The sequence below is a fragment of the Piliocolobus tephrosceles genome, chromosome 1, assembly GCF_002776525.5.
Source record: "Piliocolobus tephrosceles isolate RC106 chromosome 1, ASM277652v3, whole genome shotgun sequence".
Lineage (NCBI taxonomy): Eukaryota > Metazoa > Chordata > Mammalia > Primates > Cercopithecidae > Piliocolobus > Piliocolobus tephrosceles.
Genome location: NC_045434.1, coordinates 85,548,754 through 85,572,261, shown reverse-complemented (window position 1 = coordinate 85,572,261; position 23,508 = coordinate 85,548,754). Strand labels below are relative to the sequence as shown.

At 47.9% G+C, this 23,508-nt stretch overlaps 1 protein-coding gene across 1 annotated transcript; it reads right to left on the bottom strand.

Annotated features, from left to right (window-relative positions):
* Positions 1-271: 271 nt before the first annotated feature.
* Positions 272-19,849, bottom strand: ANKRD35 (ankyrin repeat domain 35). Its single transcript, XM_023198654.1, has 14 exons — positions 19,703-19,849; positions 12,884-13,014; positions 12,013-12,101; positions 11,590-11,654; positions 10,097-10,154; positions 9,850-9,920; positions 9,418-9,524; positions 8,512-8,696; positions 7,836-7,873; positions 5,667-7,667; positions 1,877-1,966; positions 1,585-1,650; positions 999-1,104; positions 272-474 (listed from the first exon to the last, which is right to left on the bottom strand). Exons 1-13 carry the CDS (start codon positions 19,739-19,741, stop codon positions 1,042-1,044), a joined length of 3,003 nt encoding a protein of 1,000 aa, XP_023054422.1. The 5' UTR covers positions 19,742-19,849; the 3' UTR covers positions 272-474; positions 999-1,041.
* Between the last annotated feature and the right edge of the window lie 3,659 nt (positions 19,850-23,508).

Genomic DNA, 23,508 nt, shown 5'->3' with positions numbered 1-23,508 from the left:
CCTGTAATCCCAGCTACTTGGGAGGCTGAGGCACAAGAATCACTTGAGCCCAGGAGGCAGAGGTTGTAGTGAGCTGAGATCGTGCCACTGCACTCCAGCCTGGGCGACAGAGCAAGACTCTGCCTCAAAAATATATCTATTTGTAAAAAAATGTTTTTAAGAATAAAGACATATTGTTAATATTTTTTCCAGGAAAAAAAAAGAATAAAGGGATGAAAGGTATTCCTTTCCCCAGTCCCCTTTAGAAAAAAAAAAATTACACTCAGCCCCATTCCCTCCTCATGCTTTATTTTCCATACAGCTTATTTCCATCCACACCTCCTCTGGTCTCATCCATGCTGATTCCAGGGTCCAGGTTCTCAGATCTGAAGTCTGTAATGGCAGGTGAAGCCCTGCCCATATCATTTCCTAGTGGCCAACACCCCCACCCACCACAGCCTGATGAAGCGTCTGTCAAGCAGCGTTTCTTATTCCCTGAAAGAAGAAATTAAAGGATGAAATGCACACACTTCCATATCCTCAGTCTCCTCCCATTCATGTCAGTATGCGAAAAGGGACCCTCATCTATCTGGACTAGAGAAGGGGACTATCTGCATTGGGGTGGGGGGAGGTTTGGGGGATGACTGTTCTTTGAATGAATGTTATCAAAGTGAAGAGATTCTGGATTTTGTAGAGTCCTGCCCTAAGGAACAACTTTGTACCACTATCCAACCATCACTCATCTTTTACTGGCATCTCCCTAATCCAGACCCAACCCCTCTTTTCAGTCTCCATCTCATAAGTCAGCCCCCTTAGTCCACCTGCTCACTGATTCCTGACTCCACCCAGTGATTCTCCATGTTCTGTCTTCTCAGTCACCTCAAATGCTCTATGGCCCAAAGGGCTCCCCAGTGTCAGCTACCACAGGGGCAAAAGGGACCAATTTCATTCCATACACCTCCTTTCCCAAGCCCTTTCTCCCAAGCTCCTTCCCTCGTCACCCTTAACCCACAACTCACAACAGAGAATCTCGTATCCCTGAGGGCACACAGTGAGGCTGCCTCACTCCTCTTGCATGCTAAGGATTCGCAGCAGGATATTGTACACTTCATGTTCCATGTAGCCCTGTAGATGGCAGGAAAGGAAGAAAAGGAGATGAAGAACAGAAAAGGAAGATAATGATGTCTACTTTTCAGGATTGCTGTGAGGACTACAACCACGAATATGAAGCAAAGCACCGGGTACACAATAGGTGTTCCATTCTTTGTAGTTATTATTCTTAACAAAGGAGCAAGACACCAACCTCTTCTTCCCTGTTTAGGACTAAGTGGCTCCAGGAGGAGACTGAGACAGGGTATCGGGGACAGGAAAAGTCCTTACTATAGGCCAGGGAATTGAAATGGAGGGGGAAACACCTCTCCTTCTCACATTCATGCACAACCTCTCTTGATCTACCAAATGAGATCAGAGACCTGGCACTGGATCTGGCTTTCTGAGAAATGGCAAGTATGTACAGGGACCCTGGAGAAGAGAGAGGGACCCTAAATGCAATACCCTGTACTCAGCTTTATGTCTATACGTCCCTCAAAACTCCACCATGCTCACCCGAGCAGCATTCAGTAGATGATTCCTGTAGGTGGAGATGATCTCTTCATTGTTCTTTTGGGAATCCTGGGAATGAACATCAATGGGAAGTCACATGTCCACCCTCACCCAAGCATGAGGAGCAACACAATGAAGTGGTCAGCAGTACCAGGTGGGCTCCTTGGCCCATCACTGGCCCATCCTGGACCACTGCCTAGCCAGGCCTCTGTAATTCCTAGAATATCTCCCACATATACATCACTTTCACTGCCGACATTCTTCTCCAGCACCATCCCTGACAGCCAAAACATACCTGCAGCTGCAGGGCAAGGCGAGCATTTTCTCCCCGAATTGCTAGAACCTCTTCTGAGAGTTGCTCCAGCTTCTTCAACAACTCCTTGATCTGAGGCCAAGAGGAAAGAGGCAACCAATGAGGCTCAAGGCATTTCTCCCACAAACACCACCCAGGGTCAAGGTCAGCTTCCTTTTACTGAGTATTTAATATGTGCCAATTTTACACAAATTGTCTCATTTAACACTCAAAACAGCTTTCCTTCTGCATGGTGTTCACTAAAAGTAAGAATAACAATGTAAAAGCTAATTAAGGTCACAAACTTCAGTGAAACTCTTAAAAGTCCAAATCTTCTTGATATTGTGAACTGTACACCTTCCAGTATAGTTTCTTCTGGACTTTTACTTAATTGACAGTTACCTTTTACAATTTGCAGACATTATGATTAAAATTGGGCCTCTGCTGTGATGATTCCTATTTCCTCTCATGTTTTAAAGTGCAGACTAACATTTAAGTGAAAATTAGCATCAAGTAGTGCAGACATTTGTATGCATTTCCTTGATTCAATTTGTGACCTGACCAGTTTTGAATTGGAATTGAACCATTTCTTAGATAAAGGAAACTAAGTATATTGCTGCACTTTTTTTTTTTTTTTTTTTTTTTTTTTTTTTTTTTTTTGAGACGGAGTCTCTCTCTGTCGCCCAGGCTGGAGTGCAGTGGCCAGATCTCAGCTCACTGCAAGCTCCGCCTCCCGGGTTCACGCCATTCTCCTGCCTCAGCCTCCCGAGTAGCTGGGACTACAGGCGCCCGCCACCTCACCCGGCTAGTTTTTTGTATTTTTTAGTATAGACGGGGTTTCACCGTGTTAGCCAGGATGGTCTCAATCTGCTGACCTCATGATTCGCCCGTCTCAGCCTCCCAAAGTGCTGGGATTACAGGCTTGAGCCACCGTGCCCGGCATTGCTGCACTTTTAAGTTTTCAAAACAGTGTTTAAAAATTGCATTGTTTTTATTTTTTTTTAAACTCAGTTTAAAAAGACTAAAACGTTCTTTCAAAAGAGGCATCTAAATGTGTTCCTAATTTTGTATATGGGCTTAGGTTTTGTAACCAATAAAAAAAGCTGCTATCAAATACGATAAAACATTGAAAACTTAAAAAAAAAATAAACAACTTTTCTTCTGAGAGGAACAATACTTCTCTGAAGGAAGTTTGGGTTTCTTTTTTGGGTGGGGGGGTTGTTTGTTTGTTTTGTTTTGTTGTTTTTTAGACTGAGTCTTGCTCTGTCACCCAGGCTAGAGTGCAGTGATACCATCACTGCTCACTGCAACCTCCGCCTCCAGGTTCAAGTGATTGTCCTGCCTCAGCCTCCCAAGTAGCTGGGATTGCAGCATGCGCCACCACACTCGGATAATTTTTTGTATTTTTAGTAGAGACAGGGTTTTGCTATGTTGGCCAGGCTGGTCTCAAACTCCTGACCTCAGGTGATCCACCCACCTCAGCCTCCTAAAGTGCTGGGATTACAGGCGTGAGCCACTGTGCCCAGCCTGTTTTGTGTTTGGAGGCACAGTCTCACTCTGTCACCCAGGCTGGAGTGCAGTGATGTGATCTCAGCTCACTGCAACCTCTAAATCTGGGCTCAAGCCAACCTCAGCCTCCTGAGTAGCGCAGGCACAGGCACGTGCCACCACACTCAGCTAATTTTTGTATTTTTTTGTAGAGTTGGGGTTTTGCCATGTTGCCCGGGCTGGTGTCAAACTCCTGGGCTTAGGCGATCCATCCACCTTGGCCTCCCAGGGTGCTGGGATTATGGGCATGAGCCACCATGCTCCGCCTGAGGGAAGTATTATTATCTACATTTTGTAGATAAAGAGACTGAATTAAGTAATTTGTCAAAATCACACAGCTAATAAGTGATGAAATCATTATTTGAACCACAATCTCTTTGACTCCTTGGCCCATGCTCTTAACTTGGTTCTGGATCCTAACCTACTTCTGGCTACTGACCACTAAGGGAAATGGAGATGAGTCCTTGTGGCTTATTGAGGCAGAGGCACAAACACTGTTAATGGTAACTAGCAGTAATAGGAATAGTGGTAGTAGGAATAATGATAGCTACCTTTTATTGAGTACTTACCATGGGCCAAGAGTTCCAAATCTTTTAAATAAATATAATTTCTTATTTAATGTAATCTTCACAACCATTTTATTATCCTCATTTTATAGATAAGAAAACTGAGGACTAGAGATGTTAAATAACTTGACCAAGATCAGACAACCTCGGTCCAGAGAACACATTCTTAACCATGACACTATATTTGCTTTTACCCAATTGTCTACTTTTATCTTCTCCTTCAGTGCAACATAAAAATACTTTATTTAATTAACCTCAACCTGCACTTATTCCTATTCTGGATAACATTCCTTCTATTTTTATGTACTCCAAACTATAGAAAACACATATTCTTTTATATATATATAATTTTTTTTTTAAGAAGGAGGAGTCTCACTCTGTTGCCCAGACTGGACTGCAGTGGTGCGATCTCGGCTCACTGCAACCTCCATCTCCCAGGTTCCAGTGATTCTCCTGCCTCAGCCTCCTAGGTAGCTGGGATTATAGGCACATGCCAGCACCCCAGCTAATTTTTGTATTTTTAGTAGAGATGGGGTTTCACCATGTTAGCCAGGCTGGTCTCAAACTCCTGACCTCAGGTGATCCTCCCACCTCGGCCTCCCAAAGTGCTGGGATTACATACGTGAGCCACCATGCCCGGTCTCTTTATATTTTTTAATCATTCTAAATTTGACCATGTATCCAAGTTTTAATAAGAAGTCTGAAATCATTCATTTCACAGGTAAGTCTGGAACTACTGAATCCATGTGTAAATTGATATTTAGAGATCATAAAACATGTCTCATAGAAACATGTAGACTCACATTTAGAGCAAGGGTTAGGAAACTCTGGTATCTAATAGTGGTTTTCAAGCTTTCTTTCTTTCTTTCTTTCTTTCTTTTTTGAGACGGAGTCTCGCTCTGTCACCCAGGCTGGAATGCAGTGGTGCAGTCTCGGCTCACTGCTACCTCCGCCTCTCTGGTTCAAGTGATTCTCCTGCCTCAGCCTCTTGAGTAGCTGGGATTATAGGTGCGTGCCACCACGCCCAGCTAATTTTTGCATTTTTAGTAGAGACGGGGTTTTACCATGTTGGTCAGTCTGGTCTCGAACTCCTGACCTCAGGTAATCCGCCCGCCTCGGCATCCAGAGTGCTGGGATTACAGGCGTGAGCCACCACGCTCGGCCTCAAGCTTTTTTGCGGCCAATGTCCTCTTTGCCAATGGACATCGTTTTGTAGAATCCACTCTGAAGTGGAGGGGAGAAGAGCAGCTATCCCTGGGTCTACTTTTCTTAACTCATTAGTTCCTGAGTCACCTCCTCAGAACCTCAGTGAAACCACAGCAACCCATCAGGCTATTAGGCCTCTTCCCAGGCTAATACGTAATTCAAGTCCAAATGCTAATGAACGATGGTGCTGCACTGGCGGCAGCCCTGAGCACACTGCTTCTGAATCTGCGTGCCAAATTTTAGTACCTAAGCCCCCTTCTCTCTTCCACTTATACCTTACCTCACCTCCAATCTCACCGACCCCCTCCGATCCACCAGAACATAGCAGTGTGGTCCCTGCAAAGGACTGGTGCTCCGTTTGGGGTATTGATCTGACCCACTGCTGCAACAAAGGTAGCTGGATTCAGGTTAGCAAACTCCCAAATACACAGAAACTTTCCCCAGTGCTCCCCAGGGCTACCTCAGCTGCTCACCTTGGCCTCCTTGTCTCGGCAAGCCCCAATGAGATGTTCCATCTTCTCTTTCAGCAGCTCTGCTGTTTTCTCAAACTGCTCGGAGCGCCCCCGCATCTCGCTGGCCTGGCGCTCTTGTTCCGCTGCCTTAGCGGCCAGGTCCCCGCTCCGGCGGCGCTCCTGGGCCACCGCCTCCCGCAGCCGGCCCATTTCCCGGCAGGCCGTGTTATACTTTTCCAGCAGAGCCTTTAGCTCCTGGCCCCAAGCCTGGGCCTGGGCCACCAGCGAACCCCGAGTTTTCTCGTGTTGCCGTAGGCTGGCTGCCTCCCGGGCCCTTAGCTCAGCCACTTCCTCTGTGGCTTGGTAGAGCAGCTGCTTCAGCTTTCCGATCTCCTGGCTCTTCCCGCTCATCGTGGCCTGAACTGCCCGCAGCTCTTCCTCCAGCTTCCCCAAGTCTTGCTCCAGAGCGGCCACTTGGGGGGATGCTGGGGCCTTTAAGGAGGTGCCTGGCTCCCGACATGGGGACAAGGACCCCCGCAACTGCCGGTTTTCTTCTTGCAGCCGAGCTAGCACCTGCTGGGCCTCCCGGTGCCGATCTACCAGGGTGGTGATGCAGGCCCGCAGCTCCTCCAGGGGCTCCGCTGCTTTGCTTTGTGCACTCCTCTTGCCCACTAGGTCTGGGGGCAAGCAGTCCCACAGCCCTCGGAGACCGCTGCTCTGGGCGGCCAGGAGCTTCCGCAGCTTCTCTGTGGCCTCCTTCTCCACGGCCAGTTCATCCGTCAGCAGCCCCACACTCTGCCGCAACTGCTGTAGCTGGACCTGCGCCTCTGGCTTGGGCACAAATTCCCGCTGCAGCCGCTGGCTCAGGGACTGCAGCTCCCTCTGCAACCTCTGCCGCTCCCGCCCCAACGCCTCTAACTCCTCCACCAAGTTACTGTTGCTCAGTCTCAGTGCTGACACCTCCTTCTCCAGCTGTCCCTTTGCCAGGCCTCCCAGGGCCTTTTCCCCTCCGGGGGCGCCTAGAGGCTCTCCGCGAGCCCCAGGAACCCTTTTCTCCTTCTCTTCATCCTCTTTGATGCTCCCTGGGGCTGCCTTTAGGGCTCCGTCTCTGGACTCCTGGGAAGGAACCTCAGGTTTCACCTGTAGTCCTGCCTTTGCCCGTTCCAGCCTTGCCAGCACGCGCTCCAGTCGGGCCTCCATCTTCTCCCAGGCAGCTGCTGCTGCCTCAGCACGGGGAGTCCCCAGGGCTCCCTCCATGACCGGTCTTGACAAAGCTCCCCGGGCAGCATCCTTTTCTCGCCACACTGCAGCAAGCTCCTCTCTTAGTTGTAGCAGAAGCTGGTTCATGGCTGCTGGGCCCACTGGTTCAGCCACTGTGCCTCCTGGTTCAACTCCCAGAACCTGGGAACTCTCCTTCTGGCCAGCAGGCAGCTGGTCAGCATGATCAGGGCCAAAGGTCTGTGCACCACTGGTAGTCAGTTGCTGTCCTGTGGCTTTCCTGATGGTCTCAGACTCTGGGCTCTGGGGTGGCCCCTGTTCTTGTTGGGACCTACCATGGACTTCATACTGGATCTCTCCTGGGGCTGAGTCCTCAGCCTTCTTCAGAGCTAATACTGGATTTACTGTGGCTGCTGCCTGCTGCTGCTTCTTTAGCTCTTGTATACGCTCAGCCAGCAGGTCCATAGGACAACCCTGCTCCATGCCATCCCCTCCAGGCCGGAGACTAGAGCCTTGCCTTCCTGAAACTCTGGGCTCCCAGGATAGGAAGAGCCCTAGCTCCTGCACCTGCTCTCGAATCTGGTTCTCAAGTCTCAGACAGGCTGCAGCTTGAGCCTTACACTCTTCTGTCTTTTGCACCAACTCCTGCTCCAACTGAACAACTTTCCTCTGCTCCTTTTCATACTTCCACCTCCACTCCTCCGAGCACGGGTCTTCATCCTCCTCTTCCTCTTGCTCCTCTTCAGGCTCTGCTCTCCATGGGCTCTTAGGTGGAGAACCTGCCTGGGGCTCAGATGGAGAGGCCTATGTTGGAAACAGAATAGTAAAGTGTGGCCACTAGGCAACAAACTGAGCCCCAGGAGTGCCTGTTTTCTCTTAAATGTCTTGACACCTCAAGGACAACTGGGAATAGTCACAGTGGGATATCCTGGGGTGTGTCAAAAGCAAAAGGGGAGGCACTTAGGTTCTTACCTGGGATGCAAGATCTGGGTGCTGGACTAGCCTCTGACCTATAAGAAAATATATGAGGAAAATGAGAGAGAAGACAGGTTCCAGGTACTTCTAGCCCACATTCTTATCTTCAGACTTTTTCTGAGAGAAGTGGCCTCTCTGTCATCAATCTTACCACACATCTTCCTGGTGCTAGAAGCCAATCTTGTTTAGTGGATCCCTAACTATCCAGCAACTTTGGTGTCCTCTCCCAGAAATGAGTCACCTCATTCATTTTGTTCACTCATTTATTTACTGGTCACTGTGTCCAGCACTTTAATAAGCACTAGAACTTCAATGGTGAGCAAAACAGAAATGGCCTGTCACCTAAGCGGATTACAATCTGGTAGAGGAAAGAGAGAGTGACCAACAAATCACACAAATAGACGTACAATTACAACTCATAAACGCTAGAAACAACACTAGCTAGGGTTGTCCTCAGTGACAGACCAGGCTGCATTAAAGAATTTTGTGATTATACTTTTGGGATGGGAATTTAGGGTCCTCTCACAGTAGCAGCAATAAATATGTAAACTGTCAACTCAGGTGACAATTATTTGTCAGATAGATTACTTCCATGGAAACAAATGGGACTCTAAGAAACTTCTCTGATTCTAGGGCTATCAAGGAGAACCTGGAAGTTACAAAAGGGCTTTACCGCCCCGCCGCCGCCGGTTCAGGGCCTGCTGTAGCAGCCTCCACAGTGACTTGTCTTGTGTGTGCAGAGCATAGTGCAGAGCATCATGCCCTGTGCTGTCCACAGCCCCAGCGTCTGCTCCGTGGCTCAGGAGCAGTTCAGCCACCTCGGCACTGCCTTTCTCACAGGCCAGGATCAAAGCCGATCTGTGGATTGAGACAAATCTGAGCATAGACTTTCCCCCATGGAATCCAGAAGTCCTGGTTCCAGACATTCCACTCATAGGGTAAGCTCTCACTCAGGGGGTTCAGGAGAACAACAGACCAACATTAGACCAGACTAGATTCTTTTTTTTTTTTTGAGACAGAGTTTTGCTCTTGTTGCCCAGGCTGGAATGTAATGGCGCGATCTCGGCTCACCACAACCTCTGCCTCCCAGGTTCAAGCGATTATCCTGCCTCAGACTCCCGAGTAGCTGGGATTACAGGCATGTGCCACCACACCTGGCTAATTTTGTATTTTTGGTAGAGACTGGGTTTCTCCATGTTGGTCAGGCTGGTCTTGAACTCCCAACCTCAGGTGATCTGCCCGCCTCGGCCTCCCAAAGTGTTGGGATTACAGGGATTCTACATACAATTTCTATTGGAAAAAAGGATCCTCTTGCTTAAAAGATAATTTGAAAACCAGTAAATTCAGCCAATGGGTCCAGAGCATCGATTCTACTTCCGGGGTCATCTATCTATGAAGGCGGTAGTGACAGCAGGCAGAGTTCTTCAGAACCTCCACTGGGAAGGAATGAGGTTCCCAAGAACACAAAGACCAACCTGACTTCTTCCCCAACACACATATACACACTCACGTTGCCCACTGGCTTCTTTCTAAATTGGTCAGGCATGGGAATTGGGGTGGGTAAACGAGGAGGGCTCACTTGTCATTCTTGTCTGTAACATTAACTCGGGCGCCTCTCTGCAGCAGCTGTGAGCAGATAGCTGTGTGCCCACCCAGTGATGCGATCATCAGGGGTGTACGTCCATCCTGCACAGATCGTAGGAAGGGGTTCATGAGGAGCCAGGGACTGCCAGAGGCTTGACACAATCCTAACGGCTCCCCTCCCCTCATACCACTCCACAAAAAATAAAAGCCCAGATCTTGGGTCTAAACACTCCCTTTTGGAGGGTCAGAAGCTCTCCAGAAGATAAGGCTTAACCTCTCTGTGAGGAAGAAGAGGAGAAGCAGGAGGAGAAGGAAGAGAAGGGTGGTGCTAACACAACCCTAGGTCGTGGAAGTTGGCCAGTCAAGCTCAGAGAGAGCAGCAGGTTGCCTGTGTAGGACACTGCCCACTTGCCCATCTGACACTCACATTATCCAACACGTCCAAGAAGGCTTCGTGGTCACACAGCAGGAGTACACTTGAGGCACAGCCAGAGGAGGCTGGGGAGGAGATGATTGGGTTAAGGGGAAGCATGAACAAAGCCTGCTCAGACTATAACCCAATATCCCTTCCAACCATTTCATTGGTTGGCCCTGGCTGCCCTTCCCTCCTCACACCTCCCCTTTCCCACCCTGTAGTCCCTGCAGCCCTGTTCCCAAGAGTCCCCTGCACACACCTGCCCAGTGCAATGGACTACGGTTTTCTGCATCCACAGCATCTTCATTAGCACCATGCTGCAAATGGCCACAAAGGGAAGCAGCATGGAGCTTGGTGTTAACATCCTCATCCCATACCCCCATTGGGTTACCAATTTCCATGGTAGTATGAGGAGGGGCAGGAGGTCCACTTTGGAGAAGGCTGTCTACTAGGCAAGCCCAGTTCATTCATTGCTGATGATAGGCAGCGTTGATTATCAGCCCTGGTTTCTAAACCAAGGGGCTAAGAAAAATCAGATGGTAGATAAGTAAACGTGTTAAAAATCAGACGGTAGATAAGTAAAAGTGTTAGGGAAAATGACACCCAATGTCCCCATGGCTGGTACTTTAGAAACATAATGTGAAACTTGGAAAGGATTAGGAAGAACAAAAGCAGAACATCCATTTGCCTGATGGCTGGTTAAGATAACTGCTTTTTGTTGTTGTTGTTGAGATGAGTATCGCTCTGTTGCCCAGGCTGGAGTGCAGTGGTGTAATCTTGGATCACTGCAAGCTCCGCCTCCCAGGTTCAAGCGATTCTCCTGCCTCAGTCTCCCAAGTAGCTGGGACTACAGGCACGTGCCACCACACCCGGCTAATCTTGTGTATTTTTAGTGGCGATGGGGTTTCACTGTGTTAGCCAGGATGATCTCGATCTCTTGATCTTGTGATCTGTCCGCCTCAGTCTCCCAAAGTCTGGGATTACAGGCATGAACCACCACGCCCGGCTGGTAACTGCCTTTTGTACTTTTGGAAACTCATTTATAAATTATCCACATGTCATTGTACATGTATATTTCTCTTTATACTACTAGACTATAAACTCTTCAGAAACAGACAGTAGGGCTTTGGTTTAATTTGAATATCTCTGTCCTCCTTCCTCTTGCCCCTCATCATAGCAGGAAGTCTCTGCAGTGGCTCTGCTAATGACAAAATCGATAGTTCCTGGCAACTCTGCTTTATAACCTGCCCTCAAAGGCAGTATCAAACATAGTGCCTATACATAGTAGGTGTTAAATAAATGTTTGCAAACAAATGATTATCAGCCCTCCTATTGGATATGAGGCGAGTACATTTGGCCAACGATTCCTTTTTTTTTTTTTTTGAGACGGAGTCTCGCTCAGTCACCCGGGCTGGAGTGCGGTGGCCGGATCTCAGCTCACTGCAAGCTCCGCCTCCCGGGTTCACGCCATTCTCCTGCCTCAGCCTCCCGAGTAGCGGGGACTACAGGCGCCCGCCACCTCACCCGGCTAGTTTTTTGTATTTTTTATTAGAGACGGGGTTTCACCGTGTTAGCCAGGATGGTCTCGATCTCCTGACCTCGTGATCCGCCCGTCTCGGCCTCCCAAAGTGCTGGGATTACAGGCTTGAGCCACTGCACCCGGCTCGATTCCTTTTAGGTATGAAATGAAGTTAGAAAACTCTGGGACCACTTCTTCCCTTCACAAGAGTAGTATCAAGGGGCTGCTCTTACCTGAAGCAGGACCTTAACACACTGTGGCTGGCAGGAGATGGTGGCCAAGTGCAGGGCAGTGCTTCCTGGAAACAGAAAGAAGGGGAGAAGGAGGGTAGGTGGCCCCATGCATGCTGATGACTCACAGGGAGGGAAGGCAAAAGACGCACAGATAATCAAGAGATTAGGGAGAGAAGCTTTCAGCCACACAGGGCCAGAAATTCCTGTTCCCCAAGTGCCTGGTACCTGTGATGAAGGTGGGAGTGGGGGTGAGGTGTGCCCAGCTTACAGGGAGGGGAACTCCTGGAGGGATGATGACCAGAACTTACTGAGGAGAGAAGCAAGGCACCACAGTAGGAACGTCCAGCAGGGCCCAGCACCGCCGCCGACTGCTGCTGTACCAGGGGCAAGCAAGCAGCGTGGCCCAGGCTCCGGCTCACTCACCGTCCTCATTCTTGCTGTTGATGTCAGCCCCATTTGCAAGCAGTAGAGTCAGACATTCTGTCAGTCCTTTGGAGGCTGCCAGATGAAACCTGCCAGAATCAAGGCCGAGAGGCAGAAGGATAAAGGGACCAAGGATGAGGAATGGGAGAATCTTGATATGCCCTTCTTGCTATGCTCCCTACGCCAAAGCCAATCCTAAAAGCAGAAAAAGAAGCTCCCCTAGCTTGAATTTCTGAGAAAGAGAAGTCTATACACCCTCCAATCATAAAGGGTGCCAAAAGCAAGAAAGAAATAAGAGCTACAGGTCTCAAGGAATCTCAGACTATTGCAGGGATGTCTAGGGAACACATAATTACCTGCCTTTCTGAGCACAGAACCCTTAGCACAAGTGGAAGGGTCACAGAAAGAGTCAGTCAGAGCAGATCAGAAGGCTGGACATTCGAAGGCTTTGGGTAGAGACCAGGGATAACATTTCCCTTGACTTAATCACTACTCCCTCTAGCCATGTGACTCCTATGCTACCACTTCATTTCTAATTTCCCAAGCATACACACCCTCCTACTTGTGCAATGAAGAAATACTCTACTTAGTGTATATATTCATTTTCTGTTTGTTTAATGGGCTTTTATGTACTTTACAAGTCACTGGTGTCAATCTGGGTTGAGAGATGGATGGAGCTCAGGAACAGTATTTTCTTTCCGCACTTTGTGTAGAACTTATATGTAGCAAAAAACTATTGATATACTTGCTGATTAAGACAATTGAAAAGAGCTCTGAAGCTGTAGGCGTTCCCTTGTCCTATGTTATATTGGATGTGGGGGCCTCAAAAGGGAGCCACATGTAAGGTGCAGGGGCAGGAGGACTTACTTACGGGGACTGGCCATTTGAGTCTAGCTTGGTGGGTCGGGCAGATTTCCTGGAGGCCAGGGCAGCCACGCGTCCCACATCTCCCCGCTGCACTGCCTCCAGCAGCTTCTGATCACGGCGGTTCCATCTCTCCACCTGGTCCAGAGCCACAAGTTGTGTGAATATAGGGGATGGGGGTAGTGTGGAGAAAGAAAAGAGGCAAATGGTTAGGATGTCAAATGAGAGAAAAGGAACATCCCTGAGGTCCTTTTTCTTTTCCACAAGTCACGCATCCTAGATCATTTAGTCCTTCTTAGGTGGGCCTAGCTAAATCTTAACCAGCTAATATGCCGCCAAGAACTATTGCTCATTATTTCAGCCCTGAGCCAGAAGGACCCTGGACCACTGAATTAAAAATCTTTTGAGTGAATGCATAGTATTTTAAGCTGAATGCATAGTATTTCAAATGTCCTTTTATCATCATTACGATTCGAGTTGTTGTTGGGTGCCCAACCTAAAAGCAATCCTTTCCCTTTTGCTCTCTAGGTCTTGCTGGAGCAAATGGAACCAACCTGACCACTCTTGAGGGCTCACATTGCCTCTCACCACGGCCTTCATCCCTGAACCCCTGCTGCTCTGCTTTTTGTCATCAGTTGTTTGAGAAGTACATCAAGGCACCGAGCTTCAGGTTACAGCTAGGAGTCCCAATACCTAACCATTCCATCTCTTTTCATTGGCTTTGGGCCCCAAAATTAAAAGAGGAAACTAGAGTTTCTGTTTTCCCATATCATATCTAGGCCCTTTGGTGAGTGTCTTTCCCCTTTCCGTGGCAACAACAACCAAAAGGCAAAGAGGTTTCTAGCTATGCTTGAGGAAGCAGCAAGAAGGCAGCTCCCCTTCTCCTCCCTCCCAGTTTCCCTGGCAGGGAGCAGCTGTCTAGACAAGAGCCACACCTGGGCATGCATTGTTCTATCATTCCAGCTTGGGTTTTGCGGGTGGTGGGGTAATTACAATAATTGAAGTGCTACAGGGCGTGAAAGAGACAGCTAGGTAAAAACACCCAGGGCCGAAAGTACAGAAAAGCCTGGTTTTGTCCAGAGAAGGGAATGAAAAGGAAGAGATAGATGCAAAGATCTGTGGTCTGATGTAAAGTGTGCCAGACAAGTATTTCATTGGCTGGCCTGAGTTTGGGACCTAGTTCAGCTACATTCTCGGCTATGTGACCTAGAGTAAGCCATTAAACACCTTTAACCTGTTTCCTCTTCTATAAAATATGACTAATAACAACTATCTCATCATGCTGTGACTATTAAACAAGCTAATATACACAAAATCTCTTTATAAACTGTAAAGAGCCATACAAATGTGTGGCACCCTTGTAGCAAAACAGGAAGTAGTGGGGGGTTGGTGGTGGCACATAGCATTTTATAAGGTATAATCTTTTTTTTTTTTTTTTTTTTTTTTTTTGAGGCGGAGTCTCGCTCTGTCGCCCAGGCTGGAGTGCAGTGGCCGGATCTCAGCTCACTGCAAGCTCCGCCTCCCGGGTTTACGCCATTCTCCTGCCTCAGCCTCCGGAGTAGCTGGGACTACAGGCGCCCGCCACCTCGCCCGGCTAGTTTTTGTATTTTTAGTAGAGACGGGGTTTCACCATGTTAGCCAGGATGGTCTCGATCTCCTGACCTCGTGATCCGCCCGTCTCGGCCTCCCAAAGTGCTGGGATTACAGGCTTGAGCCACCGCGCCCGGCAAGGTATAATCTTAACAAGAGGCTATAGAAGGGGGTGAAGAAAAATAGGGTCTGTGGAAGCCCAATAACTCATTTTCAAGCACTGTTTACGTAGCCAGGGCAAATTGTGAATCAACCACAGGAAAGCTTTAAATGTCCAAACCATAAAATTATCTAAGGTAGATGGATTCTGAGGTAACGCTCCTGTACGGAAGTTGTAACTTCTCACAGTCCTTTCACGTGCTATTTCAATTAGTCTCTCAACATCCCTGGAAAGTAGTTAGGGCTATTATACCATCTCTTTGACAGAAGAAACGGAAGTATATTGAGATTAGATAACCATTCAAGATCACGAAATAGAGTGGCAAAACTGGAATTAGAATCCAGGCCACGGCCGGGAGTGGTGGCTCACGCCTGTAATCACAACACTTTGGGAGGCCGAGATGGGTGGAATCACCTGAGGTCAGGAGTTCAAGACCAGCTTGGCCAACATGGTGAAACCCCATCTCTACTAAAAGTCCAAAAAATTAGCTGGGGGTGGTGGCCGGCACCTGTAATCCCAGCTACTCAGGAGGCTAAGGCAGGAGAATCACTTGAACCTGGGAAGTGGAGGTTGCAGTGACCCAAGATCGCGCCATTGTACTCCAGCCTGGGTGACAAGAGCAAGACTCTGTCTCAAACAAACAAACAAACAAACAAATAAACGAAAAAAGAACCCAGGCCACCTGATGCCAAATCCTAGCTCTCACCACCAGACCACACTACTACAAACTATAGAAAAAGGCTTACTTATTTCCAGATAAACAGTCTCAAGTTGCCTCCAGGGCAAAGCCACCCACCCTTAGACTCTACTGCTTGCACGGAGTCTCCAAACAGGTTAACTCTCAAAGGACAAAATAAGCAAAATGACTCCTCCACATACTAACAGACTCTGACATGTAAGAACGCATTTCCTAATGCCCTTTGGAGACCAGGTCACCTCCGGGAAAGCAGAAAACTAGAACTATACCACACGACAGGGTGCTGCCATCCGCTGACCTGAACCTGCAGTTCTCTGTTTAAAGTCTTGACTTTAACACTGCCTGCCTCTGTGAATTTAGGCATGTGACAACATCTCTGAACCTCAATTTCCTAATACTATAACAACCTATAAGGCCTCTAGCTCTGTGTCTGTCACATAGTAGATGCACAATCAATGTTATTTCCAATCCCCATCCTTCCTAGGCACATTTTAGATGTTCCTGGGCTCAGAATTCTCCAGCCAGGGGAGTGGAAGGGATCTTGCTGATATTAGCCAGTGAATAACAGTCAAGCTGTATAGATGGTAAAGATGTTTCTTAGCAATATAGATACTTTTCCTTCCACTTCTTTTGATTTCTTTTTTCTTTTTTTGACAGTCTTGCTTTGTTGCCCAGGCTGAAGTGCAGTGGCATGATCATAGCTCACTGCAGCCTGAACCTCTGGGCTCAGGTGATCCTTCCACCTCAGTCTTCTGAGTAGCTGGGACTACAGGCATGCTCCACCACACCCAGATAATTTTTTTTTTTTAGAGATGGGGTCTCACTGCATTGCCCAGGCTGCAGTGCCTCACTGCAGATGGGGTCTTTTAGAGATGGGGTCTCACTGCATTGCCCAAACTCCTGGGCTCAAGTGATCCTCCACACCTCAGCCTCCCAAAGTGCTGGGATTATAGGCATGAGCCACCATACCTGGCCTGGATACTTTTCTTTCCAGCTAGATAGTTCTAAATCCACCCAATTTACTTCCTATAATCTCATTATACTAAGTAGAGTTTAGAATGGGTGGAAATTTTTCATGGCCAAGCCTCTGCAGAGCTGGAGGAAAGGACAGAGAGATGCTTTCAAATGTTAAGACAGACATTAATGTCTTAAATGTACAGACATTTCAAATGTCTGTAGCTTACCCCAGCACGTTGGAAAGGAGGCACTAGATTACCATCACAGCCTCAAGGGAGCAATCACCAAATTAATCAGCAGACTCAATAAGTATAAGCTTTGTATTTCTATAGGTGAGATTAGAGGTCTTTTGTAGAAGTAAATGTACCTTCTCCTTAGCTCTCTGACAGTGTATCTATAAGCAACCTATAACATGGAAGCACATCAGCAAGTAGAGAGAGAAGGAATGACTTCTGCTGTAGGTCAGGTGAGCGGAAACAGAAGGCCTATCCTGGAGGAACCAAGACCTAATTCTCAATGTTTTAATTGCAGTAGACAGTGCCAATTTTTTGTTTGTTTGTTTGTTTTTTGAGATGGAATCTTGCTCTTGTTACCTAGGCTGGAGTGCAATGGCACCATCTTGGCTCGCTGCAACTTCCACCTCCCGGGTTCAAGCAATTTTCCTGCCTCAGCCTACCAAGTAGCTGGGATTACAGGTGCCTGCCACCACGCCCAACTAATTTTTGTTTTTGTTTTTGTTTTTGTTTTTGTTTTTGTTTGAGACGGAGTCTTGCTCTGCCGCCCAGGCTGGAGTGCAGTGGCCGGATCTCAGCTCACTGCAAGCTCCGCCTCCCGGGTTCACGCCATTCTCCTGTCTCAGCCTCCCGAGTAGCTGGGACTACAGGCGCCCGCCTCGTCGCCCGGCTAGTTTTTTGTATTTTCTATTAGAGACGGGGTTTCACCGTATTAGCCAGGGTGGTCTCGATCTCCTGACCTCGTGATCCGCCCGTCTCGGCCTCCCAAAGTGCTGGGATTACAGGCTTGAGCCACCCCGCCCGGCCTAATTTTTGTATTTTTAGTAGAGACAGGGTTTTGCCATGTTGGCCAGGCTGGTCCCAAACTCCTGACCTCAGGTGATTACATCCGCCTCAGCCTCCCAAAGTGCTGGGATTACAGGCTTGAGCCACTGTGCCCAGATGATCCAATGCCAATTATTTAAAGCTCTCTTCTAGTTTACTTCTGGTCTACCTAGGCAGAGTAAGCTCGTATGTAAGATACCCGCAAGGATATCCTCTACTTGACTAAAATAAAATGGGATTATAGGAGTTGGGTTTTTGTTTGTGGATTTTCCTATATACTGGATAACTTAGATTAGCTTTAAAGTGATCACCGCTTTTTCAGTCCTTACTCAGACTGAGGGTGCAGGGCTCTGGCCCTGGACCTAAGTGTGTGAGTGCAGATGGGTAGAGGCAGTCTTCCAGTGTGACTGGGAAGCCAGGCTTTTGGAGTGGCCAGAAAGACTGCCACACTACTTCTCTGACAAATGATTCCAGAGTAGTTTGCCATCCAAAACAGTGGAGGAATTTATCATGAGAAGTATGGGGAAACTTCATGAGGAACAAATTTACAGCTGAAACTGGCCTATTTGCAAGCTTTCTATGACTCCAGTCTATCTGAAGAAACAGTTTTCTTTCCAGCTAGATAATTCTAAACCCATCCAACTTACTTCCCATAATCTCATTATAGTAAGATCTTGTTATACTAAAAGTTTAGAATGGGTGATCATTCTTTATGGTCAAACCTCTGTACAACTGGAGTCAAGGAGGACAGAGGGACGGTTCCAAATTCCAAAAGCCAGTCCACTCACTCCAGCACCTTGGGAAGGAGGTACTTTCCCAAGGTTTGGAGGATCAGAAAGAATGAAATAGTTTCCCCATTCCTAAGGAGCAGGCAGACTGCACAAACCTGTAAGGGAAAGGCAACATTGAATACTTTCAGTAACTAAGAAAGAGGCCATATGAATTTCTAAAAAGTCATTATGAGTTAAGACTGAGTCTGGGCAGCCTCAGTTTCTGGGGTGTAGAATAGTAAATGCCTTTTGATTGGTTGATCAATGTGTGGAAACTAAGTAGAGATGCAAATGTAAGTGGGACAAGGACAGGCCTCAACAGAATTCATACTCTTGCCTCATAGCTTGCTTCCAGGATTCTGTAACCTGCCCATGCAGAATGAGCTAATTGAACGTTTCTCATATTTGCTTATGAACGATACCACTAAGTCAAGTTAACAAAGCAATATTGCTACAAGTATGGCTAATTTGCTTCTAAATTAGCCATAACCCCAACCTCTACAGAAAATTCCATTTCTAGATAAGGGGGCTCTCTGTAAGAGATCTTTAGAGAAGAAGAAGCAATATCCTCCCTAAGCCACCACCTTCTATAATCTTATGGTTTTTTTTTTTTTCTGGGAGAACATGGGGAATAGAGTGACTTCTACTGGGAACTCTGAGTCTGCTCTATCCTCTTCTCTCATCATCACTTTCCTCCAACTCAACCAAAGGAAACAGAGTACCATTCCTAAACAACTGGGCAAGGGTTCAGGAAACGAATAATCTGGGGAAAAGCAGGCAGAAAGGCCTTGAGCCTTGACTGGCCCAAGAACCAGTCTGATGATCAGATACTGCAGTGAACTGGCTTGGGTGGATTCTGCAGGCAACTCATCCAGTCCCTTGGGGAGCAGTCAGGCAACTGTGCATCCTCTGGCAGTGCCTGTGAGGCTGACCAGACTGCAATATTAACTCACAGCAAGAAGGCAGGAGGAAAAGTGGGACTGGCGACCATTGGGCAGAGTAGGGCAGAGGTTGGAGGGGAGAACAGAAGGTTGCTCTTGTGGGAGCATCAATTGGAAAAAGGTTTGGAGTGATGTCTGAGGAACAGCAGTGCTGGTGAGAGATGGGAGTGAAAGTGGCATGGGGCAGGAGGGAAGCAATGACAGAGGGGATTGTGAAAAAGAGTTAGCAGAAGGCACAGGGCTGGGAGTGCTTGTTGAACTAACAGGAAACAGCAAGGACAGAGCTACGTGGGAAGGCAAGATTGTGGGGATAGGACAGGGATGAAATATGGGGCTCTGGGACATGACTTGGTGGTGTAGAATGGAGCTTGGGGCCAGGCAGGGGCCGGGGAAGATGCTTGGGGAAGGTTTGGTACTGGGAGACAGAACAGAAGTAGGGGCAGGGCCATGGGAAGGGGACAGAGCTGCAGAAAACCTACCAGAAATCGGGGGTGTAGATGCTAGGAGGACAAGAAAGTGGCCAGGGGAAAGGACCTTGGGGAGGGCAGAGGTGAGGAAGGCAAGTTAGAAGCTGCATTGAGACTGGACTAAGGACTTCTGTCACCACAGAGCTGGGACCCCAGCCCCATCCTCCCACATATTTTGGCACCTACCGCCACCTGTGAGCTGGAGCAGGAGAAGATACGCTTCATGGCCGGGGTCGAGGCCACGGGGGACGGGGACGCGCAGAGAGCCGGGCCACAGGTTCCCGAACCCACCGGACTTGGCAGCGGCTGTGCAAGAGACAGCTGTCAAAAAGCAGAGCGTGCCCCGCCCCAAGATACTCCTCAGAACCCGCCCGGCTCAATCAGAGGCGAGAACCCAAGGGCTGGGCTCAAAACTCCGCCCCTGGCCCTGCCCTACCCCGCCCCTGCAGAGGCGAAAAGCCCGCAGTCTTAGGCTGCGACGGGGGCTTGGCCTCAAACCTCGCCCTTCAAATCTGAACCCGCCCTGGGATCCGACCTGCTCAATCAGGAAAGGAACCGGGTGGGCTCCGGCTGAGACTTCTCCCGGGCCCGGCCCCGGCCCCGGCCCACCCGCAGTTCCAGGTGGGGCCTCCGCCCCAAGCCCCGCCTCAGCCCCGCCCCTTGGAGAACTGTAGCTAGAGGCTGGAGGGTCCCAGCTTCTAACGTGGGCTTCGGTCTCACGGACTGTCGTATTTGCATTTAATCACTGGCGAAGTTACCTCTGCCCCCTCCAACTCCCCCCGCCCCACCCCGCCCCATTCCTCTGCCAAAAACCCAAGCAAAAAAGAGCATTTGAAGAGAGCAGTTCGGAAATAGGAGATTGTAGTGCTAAGCAGATCACGGATAATGCGCAGCCCACGGTAACCTGGGGGACAAAACCCAAGAAAAGGGGATCAGGTCCAATTTTATTTTTTCTTTCTTTTTTTCTGAGACAGAGTCTCACTGTCGCTCTGTCGGCCAGGCTGGAGTGCATGGTGCCAGCATAGCTCACCATGACCTCCAACTAGTGGGCTTAAGGGAATCCTCTCACTCCAGCCTCCCGAGTAGCTGAGACTACAGACATGCGCCACCACGCCTAGCTATTTTTTTTTTTCTTTTTCTTTTTTTTAAAGAGATGGAGTGTCGCTGTGTTATCCAGTCTGCTCTTCAACTCCAGGCCTCAAGCGATTCTCCTCACTGTAGCCTCCCAAAGCGCTGGGATTATAGGCATGAGCCGCCACTGTCCCTGGCCCAGGCTCAATTTTTAAACGCACTACTGAATTAGAAAAGAGCAGAGAGCGAGGAGAGCACTTTTATTTCAAGCCACCCCCCCCCCCCCCCCCGCCTCCGCATAGAAACAAAAAATAACCAAACAAAAAACTGTCTTCATTATTTCCAGTGCCCTTGAAGTTCAGGCTTTTGGTAATTCTTGAAATCAGTCTCCGCCCATTGGTCTTCCTGTCTCTCTTTTCTCCTCTCCCCGCCAGAGAGAGCTCACTAAAATGCATATGAAAACTTACAGGGTAAAGCCCAAAGTTCTTAAGTGGTTTACAAGGCTCTTCAGGAGTCATATGATACTGCCCTCTATTCCAGTTCCATCTCTCATTACTTTCACACAAAAGAGCCACTCAAACTGTTTCTTTTTTATTTTATTTTATTTTTTTATTTTTTGAGACAGAGCCTCACCCTCCCACCTAGACTGAAGTGCAGTGGCTCACTCACTGCAGCCTCTGCCTTCCCGGTCCAAGCAATTCTCCTGCCTCAGCCTCACAAGTAGCTGGGATTACAGGCACATGCCATCACACCCGGCTAAGTTTTGTGTTTTTAGTAGAGACAGGGTTTTGCCGTGTTGGCCAGACTGGTCTCAAACTCCTGACCTTAAGTGATCCACCTGCCTTGGCCTCCCAAAGTACTGGGATTACAGGCGTGAGCCACTATGCCTGGCCTTGTTTTATTTGTTTTGAGACAGGGTCTCGCTGTCACCCAGGCTGGAGTGTGACAACATGATCACAGTTCACTGCAGCAGCCTTGACTTCTTAGGCTCAAGAGATCCTCCCATTTCAGCCTCCTTAGTAGCTGGGACTACAGGTGCACATCACCATGCCCAGCTAATTTTCGTATATTTGGTAGAGACGGGGTTTCACCATGTTGCCCAGATGGGTTTTGAACTCCTGGGCTCAAGCAATTTTCCTCACCTCAACTCCCAGAGCGCCAGGCCTCAAACTGTTCTAATTTATAATTCCCTTTGAAGCTGGTGATTAATCCTCCCAAGAATGCCTCCTGTCACATTTGATCCCTGTGGTGGAAAAGTTAAATATTAAATTTGAACTCAATTGAACGTGGACAGAAACAATGGTCACCAAGTCCCAGAACAGGTTGTGTGAGCCCTTTTGAGGTGTTCATCCAGCACTGTTTTGGAGAAATCTCTATTTCAATCTATTCCTATACGTTAGTTATTGAAAAACAATAGACAATTGCAAAAATAAGTTGAACGTTTTGTGTTTCTTGAGCCCAGTTGCCAAGGGCCTTGTGACTGGGCCTCAAGCCAAACAACTCGTTACAAAAAGAGGTAGGGTCCTAGACTGTGCCAAAACTTCATGAGACCTCTCCTCGTCTGTGCATGGACCAGTGGCTGACCCTGGAGCCCAGGCTGTTGCTTCTCAGTCTGGTGGTGAATCCTCCATAGTCTGGTGAGTGTAAATATATTTTCCCTTCTCCCCTTCCCATTGCAATTTGCTTATTATATCAATCTGTTTATTATATCATTTGCTTATTATATAATTTGCTTATTATATCAATTTGCTTATGCCATTTGCTTATTATATCTGCATTGCCATTTATGTGGATAAAGCTTGTTTACCCTTAAAGGTATTGTGTGTGTGTCTTTTCTTCTCCCCTTGCGTGTTTCCTGCACAGAATAACCCCCAGGCCAAATTTCTTTTTTCTATAAAGTTTTCCCTTACAACCCTGCCACCCCCACTGCCCAAGAAAGTGTGCCTCTTATATGACATACTCCTAGTACTTGTTGATATATAGCAATCACCTCTTTGCATTTGCCATTTTTTTTTTTTTTTTTTTTGCTTTTGTTTTTGAGATGGTGTCTTACTCTGTCACCCAGGCTAGAGTGTGGTGGTGTGATCCCGGCTCACTGTAACCTCCACTTCCTGGGCTCACGCCATCCTCCCACCTCAGCCTCCCAAGTAGATGGGACTACAGGTGCGTACCACCATGCCCAGCTAATTGTTTTTGTATTTTTGGTAAGGATGGGGTTTCACCATGTTGTCCAAGATGGTCTCGAACTCCTGAACTCAAGCGATCCAACTGCCACGACCTCCCAAAGTGCTGGGATCACAGGCGTGAGCCACTGCGTCCAGCCTGTATTTGCCACTATTTGTTTACATGTTTGTTTCTGCTACTAGATTGGACTCTTTGATGGTAGTTGTGTTTTATATTATTGCCATTGCCAAGCACATATTATGAGCTTGATATCTGATGAATAAATGAAAACATTAATGAAGAAGCAAAGGACTAATACTATTGTAAATAAAGGGATAACAAGATTGGGGTTAGAGAAAGTCCCAGTCTGGTGCTGAGGATGGATAGGAGGGGTATCTCTAGGTGGAAAAATACATTAAAAGTGCTCTCTTAATCATATGGATAAAGAATTACATGAAGTCAGGCACAGTGGCTCACATCTATATACATATATATGTATATATGTGTAAGAATTAGATGAACCAGTCCTCAAGGAAACCCACCTCCATTTGGGGACTGACTGAGGGTAAAGAGGAGAGGTGAGTCTGTCAACATAATATGGTTGCAGTCTCGGCCCTAGAAACTCTGTGCTCCATAAAGGCTGATAAAGTTACAGCCTGTATGAAGTGCACTGAGAGTCACAATGGAAACTCTTTCCTGTCACAAAACAACTTAGCAGGTTGACAGAGAATGGTGTTCATGCCAAATAGGCCAAATAG

Excerpts from the sequence above, each read along its gene's own strand:
- ANKRD35 (XM_023198654.1), bottom strand. The coding sequence starts at position 19,741 with ATGAAGCGTATCTTCTCCTGCTCCAGCTCACAGGTGGCG. Across the intron at positions 10,155-11,589 it reads GTGTTAAGGTCCTGCTTCAG|CATGGTGCTAATGAAGATGC; the intron begins GTAAGAGCAGCC and ends GGCCATTTGCAG. Across the intron at positions 1,967-5,666 it reads GCCGAGACAAGGAGGCCAAG|ATCAAGGAGTTGTTGAAGAA; the intron begins GTGAGCAGCTGA and ends TCTTGGCCTCAG.